The following is an 11,746-nucleotide window of genomic DNA, read 5'->3' on the forward strand; positions in this document are numbered from 1 at the left end:
TAGATTTTTTTTAACGGATAATGAGCTAGCGTTTTCAGTCGCCGTATATTATGTACAAATCTTTATTATTGCAGTTAAACCACCCACGTGACATCATCACCCTTCCCTCACTGGCATGAGTAGCGTTGTAAAGCCAGTAGAGGATAGGCCTACGGTGCATCACATGCCCTAAACGCAGAACAACTTTGGTGGGTAGGGTTAAGGAACCAACTTAAGTATGAATTGGCTCTAAGAAACAATTGAAAACCATGGCCTACTAATTAAGTTGAGTTAGATGATTTAATATTTATTGACGATTAAATCGAATTTATCATTTGCCACGAATAGGGGTGGTTTTCACAAATTGTTTTACATTATATAAACATATTATACACGTCGTAGTGATCATGTATCGTTACATGTACTGTACTATTTCAATCGACTAGGACGGTTATAGTTTCAACAAAGTATTATATCGCAATGTTTTACTGTGTTTAGTGGTATATTATTTGTAAAACATGAAAACAATTAATATTTCGTTACTACATGGATAAAGAATATATTAAAAAATTGTTCCTCTTTGCACCCCTCCTCTTTCCCATCCCTCAACCCTAATGTTACATACCAAACACAAATTAAGTTTGTTTAAATTTGACTTAAACAATTGGTCTCATTTTGTGACAAGTTTCTCTTTTGGAAGTAATTCCCAGGGTGCTAATTTTAGTTCAGTAAATAAATCACAGTGTCTATTTATTCGTTCCTGTAAACGACATGTATTATTGTCCTGCGGTACGTACATTTGAAATCGCCAGTTTTTTAACGTTGAAATTATTATGTATTCGAGAACCATCTGTGGGCACGACCTAGATGGTACGCGAGCGAAGCGAGCGTACCATCTAGTTAAAATAATTCAAAATAATTATCATGTGGCTTCTTGCCTATGTTTTTGCTCCTTCTTGTAAATGTGCTTTTATTTTTATTGTAGGTGTTTAAATTAGGCCTAATTGTTTGTATCATGCTGCATATAGTTTTCAGATTTGTTCGTATTGTTTTACAGAATAATAAGATGCCTCCAGACGTTTACAAAGTTCTCTTCAACAAAAATTAATAATAAATAAATAATATTATATTATAATGTTTGTTAGGCAGGATAGTCAGATGCTCATCATTATGACTCCGTTTTCGGACTTTTTTGTTGTCTTGGACAATCTGTTCGGTTTATTAGGCTTCCTGGTTTACCGTATTTAACAATAGCCTAACACTTAGGCCTACTTTCTTTTTACACTCGTATCCACAGCGCATAGAGACTATTTGCTACTGTTTGCGCTATACATTTATTTAAAACCATTAATAATAAAATACAGTATTATTTATTAATTTTTATTTTCATTGCAATTAATTCACAGAATATGTTATATACAGTAGTTAATTATTTAAAATTCTTATAGTCATAGGCCCCTATAAGTATTATTAGTCCATGGCCTGATAAGCAACTGTATCTTCAATAGTAAATGATTTAAAAAAATAGGATACTTTTCACCACATATACATTCCACAATTACTTTTCCCAGTCTGCTGGGAGGCCTAGTTATTGTCTTATTTGTATATGTTAGTCCATCGGTCGGCGTTTTGATTTTTCTGAAATTGGGAGCTCAGGTATACGTGAATATGCACATAGGCCTATGTGCTAAAATATTATCTTATTTTTTATTAATTTCGGTCTAGAACCTAGACTGCACCACCAGCTGCATTTTAAATATATTGATTTTTCTATGAATTATACTCTGTAGTCATCATAGTCCAGGCCATAATAAAATTATGGCCATCGTTAAAATCAATTAGGCCTACATGTTTTTTCCCACATATTTTTTCATTTCTTTTCTTCTAATTCTTCAACAAGTTCAGCAAGGTCAATTCGTCCAGCTTTTTTCAGTGCCGTGTGTAAAATATTTACTCTGTTGTCCCCTCGTTTGGTTGTCTTTTTCCATTCTAGCAACATGGCAACTGCCTGTTCTTCTGTGTCTCCTTGATGTTTCGATGACATTTTCTCTTGTTTAGAATACGGCACTCCGAGAAATGTAGCCAGTTTTCTCCAATCGCTGCCTAATTCATCGGCCAATTCTCGAAAAACAACTTCTGTTAGTGGACAGGTATCTGAATTAACAAAAAAAATAGGGTATAGTGTTTTCATCTTATTGAATCATAGCCTACGTCACTCATCCTGGCCATGGTGCCTAATTTTCAGACGTAGGAGCATTACACAAAATGTCTTTCCACTATAACAACGGTTAAGGAAAACTCACTGCATTTTATGTGCAATCATATTGACTCTAGTTCATGCTTTTCTCGTATAATATACATATTATAAAAACCAGATGATAGCCTGCTCAATGAAGGCGGTTAACAAAACAAGTGTAGGCTTACAAAATACCTAACAGGTACGGTCGCTTCTAACTTATAGTATATCGGATAAAAGGAAAGCCTTCATTTTAAATAAAAGTCGTTACCTGATTTTTTTAGTTGAGACTGGATTGGGAGTGAAGTAGACGTCATTGGATTTGATATACTCGGTAGCGAAACAGCCTAAAAATGAAATAAACAATCAAAATTGTATGTTTGTTGTAATAAGAAAACGGAATCAGTGGACTCCTTTTTGTAAAGTACGCAATAAGATTATTATTCATTTCATTTAATTTTTCCTCATGTAAATACCACCATCCCCAAATTAGGTTCACTAGATACTATCTAACTGACTATCGCAAGTCGATTAGTACAAGTCTAGTAAATGATATGTACCTATATGTGTACATAACTGATTCCAGTTAGATAGTATCAAGTGACAGCAAGGTAATCGGGTGATGATTTTTGTTGTGGAAATTAAACATACGCACCTCCGCATCTCGAAACACAGATCGTAAACCAAGTTGCTGTAACAGCTCATATATCTTAGTTTCAAAAATTATAGGATCAGTAGCTTCAGAAAAGTCTACGTAAAGATGTCCACCAAATATTGTAGCAACCCAGCCGTCAGGAGAATAGTCGGCCTGCATTTTAATCGGAATAAATTCCTTCTTAAATTGACGCATACAGTTTCCTTCTAATAATCAAAAAGTCGAATATAGTTGTTAACAGGGAAAATAGTGTACCATCTGATAAAACAGTCAATATGTGAAACCCACGTAGGCTTGTAGATGTTTACAGTAGGTATAATTAGGCCTACCAATTTAAGCCCGTATGGTTAGCTTATTGAAAAGGTCTATTTCAATTTACAAAGCTAAAAATTATAATTTTAGGAAGATTGTTTTCCTTTGTTTGACTTCCCAATGTATAACTACAAGGACCGTTTGATCACATTATTTTGGTAGGCCTACTAACTATGCGGGGAAAAAACGTCGATGAAAGCCCTTATTTTATTTTCATTAAAGCTAATGGTATTATAGTCGTCAACACACCTGATTTGCAATTATCACTATGTTGGTATTTATCAGAAAAGCAAGCCAGAACAACAGCAGCATTTTTCACCGCAATTGCCATTGTGTCGAAGATAAAGCCATGCATCTTTTCTATGTCTATCCATACGTTGTAACCATGTTGTTTCAGACGATCTGCAATTTTTCGAACCATTCTAAGACAAATAATTAGTTGTATATATCATTATGTTTTCATTGAAATGCATTGATATCGTGTGTCCACCTAAATTGTTTAGGCCTATAGATAAATCATCCAATTTGGACATTATATATTAATAATATTAAACATTCTGAATATAAAATAGGGATAATAATAATTTATTTTATGATAATGTAACTTTGATGCTATTATTTTAAAACTGGAAATGCTATTTTGTTGTCAGGTGAATAAACATCTCAATCTTTACAGAAGCACCATGTTAAATATTAGCTGTATGTTTGTTTCTTGTAATTCAATTGCATTCTGCATATAGCCGGTTTGACACATGAATGCAACTCCAACACATTTCTCTTCGTAATAAAAAAAAAAGTCAAAAGTAATATAAAGCAAGCATGTATAAAGTAATTGACAAGAAGCATCCAGTAGCTTGATAGCTGATTCATCGATTATGCTTATGATCGATCGATTGAATGTAGAAATCAATATCAGTAGGTATACATATACTGTAGAAGGATATTTTGACATTTTAATGAAAATAACACTTACGCTTGATCATCCCATTGATAACTCATCATAATATATCCTGGAGCCTACAAAAAGTCCATTAACATACATTGGCAACAACAAAATAAAATATGAAAAAAAAACAAATAACAATGGGACAAACGTTATAATAACAAAATTATAATATTTAATCCTTGCTTTAGTCTACAAACTCCAACTAAATATTTTGCTTACAATGACGTATAGTTTAAGTTTGTTTCAATGTAGGCCTATAAGCTTTGAGGTATTACGATCCACTGTGATAAACACTGCGTATTACCTCTCCCGTCCCCGCCCCCGCCCCGCTAAAAAAGTGTTAATTGCAAGTTAATTAAAGCAACTTTAATCTAAAAACAATCTGCAGTAAACTTATACACGATTTATACAAAATAATTTAAAAAGTACCATTATAAGTACGGTATCTTTATGTTACAGTAAAGACAACTAAAATGGTAGCTATAGCCGGGTGGTGACCAGTGTGTAGCCCACAATCATGTCACAATGTAACGCATAGAAGTGCAGTACTTTATTGCACGATGTTCAAAATAACGAAATAAACACAAAGTTTATTATTTAGGTACGTTAACCACATTTGAATTAAAATATTTAAATAAATTTGGACATTATTAACATTTAATTAGTCCGTCTCTCAAAAATAGGTATTTACTACACATAAACTTACTAAAAGCAAGGCTATCAAATAACAATCAACATTAGCAGTGGCTTAAATAATTGGAAACCATGCATTAATGCTGCTAATAAACTATTGTAAGGGTTACCGGTTTTTAAAACATTTCATGCACTTATTTAACTTACATCCATAGTTGGTTAAACTTGTAGGTCGTCAAAAGTTGCTTACAAACGAGAAAATAAACGCCTAAAAATACACTTGATTACCGTTAATAAGTAAACTCTTTGTGTAAAAATTAGCCTTTTAAAAGGCGTAAAATAAAGTCTCTTATGATTCATTTGTAAAGGAAGTTTAAAATTTCCTGTTTATTGAAGTGCGCCATCATTATTTTTTTCTCTCCTTGTTTTAGGATTTTACTTTAAATTTGAACAGAACTGAATGTTACTTGGCTCACGTTCAATGTTGTAATAGTAATTCTTTAATCGACCTTTTATTATATCAGTCAATTCTGTAAACAAAACATATTATTCGAAACTATATATAATATTCTGGTAAGATCTATTGATGTTATATCTTAGCTCTCTTTCAAATCTAATTTCACCCAAAATGTATACTAGCTCCGGTTCAGTTTATCACTCAATGTTAAACGTCATAATATTAGTTTTCATTTCGTTGATAATCTAAACACGGTCAAATCAACCTACTAAATGCTAGACTATTTATTTGATTCACCAGTTCTATTTTATTTTAGGAGGTTACTACAACATGCTTGGTCATTATTAAAATTAATATTTATAATTACAACTGTGGGTCTAGAACATGCTTTAACTAGGAGAGCACTCAGCAATGTTCTTATCCAATTCAGGCATAGTTCCAGTCTGCTGTTCAGACTCAATATGCTGCTGAGTGTCCTGCAACCACTGCACGAGATCTTTTCTTCCAATATCATCGAGTGCCTCTGAAAGTGTCTTCATCGAGTCTGATTGACTGTTTTGTCCTTGATGCCATTTTCCCAGCATCACATAACATCGACGAGTTACGGTTTTATAATCTTTCTGCAACTTCTGAATTGTTGAAGTCGCAACCTCAAGTCGTTGAGCTAATTTCGACCAATGTAATGAAATTCTCTCAGAAAGACCCTTCATAACAGCCTCAGATAATGGGCCTAATCGTAAGAAATCAAAGTAAATTAAATTAAAATTGTTTAAAAGAAATTATATCATTCGAATTTTGTATTTCCATGTTCATAAAAAATCCTAAATTCTTACCTTCGGCACTGAAATACAAAACACCATCGATCTTGCTAATTGGGGCCTCCTGGATAAAAAAAATAACACTTTTATACTACTGTATTACTTTAAAAATGTTACCTAATCGAAATAAATCGAAACCGAAAGCCATTCCATCACATTATGTTAGGTAATGCGAAAAAAGTACTTAAAACACTATTTTTAGTCTTTTTTTCCCCTTTTGGACAAATAAAATGAATTATGAACTAACAACGGTTTTGCATACTGTATGTTGAGAATTTGGTAAGTTCATACCTTTGTTATGTCGACATGGACTCTACCAACTTCGATGAACTTTAGATGGTTTGATGAAGTTTCATTCCGACCATTATCAATATTAGCAACATAAAAACTAATATTCCCACGATGTTTTTCAGAACCCCAGTTCATCTCTTGATTGATAGGTTTCATCAGAAATGTATATTCAATCGTTTGGTTTTGGTGAAATCTCAACATAATGTTATCTTTTCGGCTCTTCACTTCTTTTACGTTTCCATCCAAACATACTTTTATATGTTGGCCTTCTCTTATCGCTATGTCTTCACTCTGGAAGATAATATTATAGCAAGAAACTGTTGTAAGCTGTCGAAGAAGCTCATCTAACTCGTTTACAAATACCACTCGCAGAATCGCCTGCCTGTCATTTCCTTTCTGCTGACCTAAAATGATGTTTATGTAGAATGTGTTCACTTGGTTCTTTAGATGTCTTGCAATTACTGGTAAGTTGGTCAAGATTGTTGTTTGAAGAGCAATTACCGTTATACTGATTAGAAAGAAACATGATGATAAGAAAAATAGATGCGTTTTGTTCAACATTATCCTTCTTATAATTGACAGACTGTTGACAAAAAAAATGGTGAGTATTCTAAGGGATGTTAATGACATTGGTGATGAAGATGAAATGACAACGGTGATGAAGATGATGGTGATAAACATGAAATAAAGATTGATAATAATAAAACAATAAATTAAAGGGTAAAACATACCTTTTACAAATATTCAACAACTTAAATCTTAGTGTTCCCTTCGACCCATCGGCGACAACATTACACGGGATAACTGACCATCTTATCTTGTTTGTAGAAGTCAAGATATGGTAACCAATCATGATTTCATTTTCCCCATCTTTAATGGACTCCAGCTCTCCGCTGGTGAATTGAACATGCTCAGTTCTCCTCATCTTTGGGCATGGTAAAACAATCTCTCCCGGTAGTAAACAATCTTCCATATCCTTTTCTGGTAGTAGCGATAGAAATGGACTACATGAAATCAAACCGCCACAGCCTTGAACATTTACATTCGAATTTGCGATAACCGACTGATGAATACATTCTACCTGTACAGAATGTAAAGAATGAAAATTGGTTATAAATTCCCGAATTCTAATAAAACAACATTATCATAGGCCTACATAACTATCTTAAACTACATTTAACTAGTTTAAACTGACAGCTTATCTTTAAACTACCCATTGTCATTACTTCTTAAACAAACTTTATTTGTGCATACTGGAGGCCGAATTTGAACTCTTTAACAGTATCATGTTTTACAGAATTGGAAAAATAATAAAATTATAAAACAGTAAATCACCTTTTAGTATATTAATATATTTTGAATTTGCAATGTTTAAAGAAATTACTGAGATCAGTATAAAATCGAATAGAAATATCACCATGGCAAAAAATACTATGTGTAAATATTTTGTTAAATTAGGTGAAAGTATAAAGTACCTCCAGTAATATTTTTTTTATAGTAGGCCGAAAAAAGATTTTTAAAAAAATAAATCGATAATTGTTTTTGCTTAATTATTGCAAAATTGAGAGAAATATAATTTTAAAATAAAAAACATCATTTACGCCTAATATTTGTTCTCACCAGAAGTTTTGCCGTCAAACCAAAAGAATTTTCTCCGTAGGTTATTTCTACGTCCGGAACGTTTTTGGATCGTATAGTTCCACCTTCTTGTAAAATACTAACATCGTATTCCTTATGGCGATGGATGATAGCATACATACCAAGTACAGTTACTTCAATTTCAAGAAATCTAACACCCTAGACAAGAAAATTGGTCAATAATGTTACGTACCCAATGAATGTTACTTATGTAAAAATGTATGGAATCAGTAGCAAGATTTTTTTTTCAGCTAACTGGTACTGTTGGTTCAGTTATATCTTTGGAAATGTCCGTGATACCAGGGAGTTTTACATCTCTCTGGTAATAACGATTGTTAGTGCTAAAAATATCACACAAAAGATGTCACGTATTTAGAAAATTGCTATATTATGGGGTATTTAGTTTATCTTTTTAGATGTACAATTCACGGATTATACCGTGTTGCTTCCCATATCATTGGCTTATAGTTTTTTTTTTACCTAAAGAAAATAACTTTTACGAAGATCATACTAAATGCAATATGAAATAACTGGCAGTTAAAAAACTATTATTTATTTCTATTTAATTTATTATAAATTTTTTTGTAAATGACTGAATACCTGATGTTCTTCAAAGACTTTCTCAAACTTATGAGGAATTACGTCATTCCAACTTTTCCCACCATCGTTCGAGCACAATACTACAAGTTCATTCACTTGACCATCCAGCAATTCCTTTCTGATTGGTATTGCCAAATAAATAAACGGCTTAACAGATTTTCTTACAGGTTCCAGGTTCAAGATATCACATACTATCACGTCGCCGTCGTTTAATGGTATGGTAGTGTCTTGGCGTGGGTTGGTTGCAACAAATGGTTCACCGTCAATGTGTTCAACTGGTGATCGTATAACGCACAGCAGTTGGTTATTATGGTCTTGTACACTGAAATGAAATTATTGATATTGTTAGACAGATTATAGTTTTATTTGTTTACATATTTGTATACATGTATTTTTTGTGAATCAATTAATTATCAATTATCAAAACACACCTTATAGTTTTCCAGTTGCTTAATGGTACAGTGTGATTTACTTTCGCTTGAGAGTCTTTGTTTTTCAACTCTGCAAACAACAAAGACAAAACGAAGAAAAAACTGTCAACACAGTTGCGTCAGTTAATCAATTTGATAATGTAATGGATGGATCTCCCATTACATCAATGTTTGAACGCATGTCGTTTTTTTATATCGTTAATGTTTGTATGTGCTTAATACATTTAGACTGTTTTCTCGATAAGGCAATAGTTTGCCACATGGAGTCTAGTGACAGCTACAGAACCGCCACCTCTAGTGCTTAGCTTCATTTCTTCCTAATAGTTTATGATTGATTATTTGAATTTATTATATCATACTTTACTTTAACACAGTTAGAGAATCTTTAACAAACTGGTACAAACTGGTACAAACTGGAACAAACTGGTACAATGACAAAGAATTAATGCACATGTTATCTTACTATTTGAACAGTCTGCGACTATTGAAGTCAGTAAACATTTACTCTTGGAAATTGTATCGTTAGAAGAATCAAAAGAACCCATGAACTAAAAAAAAAGAATTATTGTGATGTATTTTTGTTATTAGAAGATGTTTTTTCTATCTAATCGTCTGCCTCTTGAAGTTCAATATAGCAATTTGTATTTTCACTCATCTATCTTTTTGTCAAAAATGTTGTTGTTGTCTAAAATCTTTTTTTTTATTCTTATTTTTAAAGAATCTCCATATTTTTTACCAATATAATAGATCCACACTCTATGTTTGAATCTTTTTATCATTAAAGGTAATTGTCACTTTCTGATTTCTGATTAATGTTTTTAAACATTTATGATCGAAAGGTGACTCCATGAAGTTATATAAGAATAAGATCAGAACTTTTAGAAAACGGTTATTTGCTAATCTTGTTGTGGATAAATACAATTCACTACCAGATAAGTTCTCGAGCTAGTGCCAATGAAGTATCCACCAAGTAAGTTAATTTCCTGTTAATGCACAAATGTTTGAGGAAAAGTCAAGACTATATTTTTCGACTATATTCCTACTTGTTAAAGTTATGTCGCATGGCTGTTACAGATAGTACTGGGTGTTCTGTACAGTTCATTTTCATTGAAATGCAATGTCATTTATGTTTCAAAAGAATATGAATACTTTACATTGTTTGTTTGTTTTACCTACCTGATTATTTGACCTAAGGCAGTATTCGAGATGCATCATGATAGCCTGGAATTTACTACCGTCTTCCGCTTTTGTAAAGTCGACTTTGTTGGTAGATCGAACCTCTCCCCACCTCTCAATGTTAAGACCGGTCTCTAACACTAATGTTATAAATCCCTTTTCATATTTTGCTATAGATTCACCAACTAACAACAAAAATAATAAATACAACAGAGGACAATTTTTATTTAGTCCTGAGGATGTTAACTGCACAAATAATTTATTATTGTACAAATATTTTAGCAATAGGCCTAATAGGTTCTAACAATGACACCTTACCTTTTTGACAAGTAAAACTCTGTTCGTATTTTTTAGAGAAACACCCAAGAACAAAGCGTGAGTGCTGTACAATTTCTGATGTGCTTAAAACTCTGTCGCTTTTGAAGATTTCATCTAGAAGTACATCATACCCACTGTCAAGTAATTTCTTGCCAACCTTTTTGGCCATTCTTAAAACGGGAATAATAATAATGATCGAACAGAAAACTATATAATCTTTTTTTTCCTTGATTATTAATACACATAGCTTTCGTTTACGTACCTCACTTTTTTGTCAGAATGACTATTTAATTCGACAGCTGCGTGGTCGTGTATGCGTCGTGGAAACAAAACTTCTTTTTTATCAACATCTTTCTCATAATACGCCTCGACACTTACGATGATAATGATTTGTAACAGGGATTTCGATGACCATCATGTTAGGATGATGGTTCATCGTTGACATCATCATCCATTTCTTTTTCCCTTTATTTATTAACTTTAATCATTTTATGAATTATATTAAAAAAATTATATATTAAAACTTATTTCTAAATAAAAAAAATCAATTGAAATAGTATGTCTAGTCTTTTTTTCATTACATCATTTAATACTAACCCATCATCTTCCCGGTTATAGCTAAGTAGTATGTAGCCAGATGATTGATTTCCCTGCAAAAAAAAACGGCTCATAATTAATAATTGCAAAATATGGAAGGCGAAGATGAGGATAAAAGAAGTACTGTCAACATTACATAGATATATAAACGTAAACGTTGGGAGGTTTATCCAATACAAAATAAAATGGTCTTTTACACATTGGATATACCATTCTGTGTGATACTTCCCACAACATCCCTCAGTTATGTAATATTTAGACATATTATCCATTAGTTATAATTGAGGAGCAGGTATAGATCCAAGATGTAATACAAACGGTGTGGGCCTAACTCGCCACTCAAATCATCCAGTATTCGCAAACACTATTTGCTCGCAAACACATTATACACGTATGGTCATCTACCGAAATTCATATTTAGAATTGGGTGACTCAATCAATGATGATGCAAAACCAGCTACATATTTTAACCACGGAGGTAAAACTAAGCAAATATTACAAAGCTCTAACCAATTTTAAACCTTTGAAAACAATTACACTGATGCTGAATCCCCTACCTACCCAAATTACAGTGAATTACCATCGTCGTAGAGAGACATACTCACCCCCATATTATGTCCTTGGTTGTTTGTCTCCAAATTAATACCAACTAATAGTGC

The 11,746-nt window shown here is 32.6% G+C and overlaps 2 protein-coding genes across 2 annotated transcripts; both read right to left on the bottom strand.

Annotated features, from left to right (window-relative positions):
• Positions 1 to 1,375: 1,375 nt before the first annotated feature.
• Positions 1,376 to 5,281, bottom strand: LOC140062671 (uncharacterized). The gene is made up of 6 exons (XM_072108978.1): positions 4,969 to 5,281; positions 4,156 to 4,199; positions 3,432 to 3,604; positions 2,871 to 3,076; positions 2,487 to 2,562; positions 1,376 to 2,133 (listed from the first exon to the last, which is right to left on the bottom strand). Exons 1-6 carry the CDS (start codon positions 4,972 to 4,974, stop codon positions 1,850 to 1,852), a joined length of 789 nt encoding a protein of 262 aa, XP_071965079.1. The 5' UTR covers positions 4,975 to 5,281; the 3' UTR covers positions 1,376 to 1,849.
• A 326-nt stretch (positions 5,282 to 5,607) lies between these two features.
• Positions 5,608 to 8,418, bottom strand: LOC140062015 (ankyrin-1-like). Its single transcript, XM_072108056.1, has 6 exons — positions 8,404 to 8,418; positions 7,948 to 8,124; positions 7,059 to 7,408; positions 6,328 to 6,835; positions 6,052 to 6,100; positions 5,608 to 5,948 (listed from the first exon to the last, which is right to left on the bottom strand). The coding sequence occupies exons 1-6, from the start codon at positions 8,416 to 8,418 to the stop codon at positions 5,608 to 5,610; spliced, it is 1,440 nt and encodes a 479-aa protein (XP_071964157.1).
• Between the last annotated feature and the right edge of the window lie 3,328 nt (positions 8,419 to 11,746).

The sequence above is a fragment of the Antedon mediterranea genome, chromosome 11 (genome assembly GCF_964355755.1).
Source record: "Antedon mediterranea chromosome 11, ecAntMedi1.1, whole genome shotgun sequence".
Classification (NCBI taxonomy): domain Eukaryota; kingdom Metazoa; phylum Echinodermata; class Crinoidea; order Comatulida; family Antedonidae; genus Antedon; species Antedon mediterranea.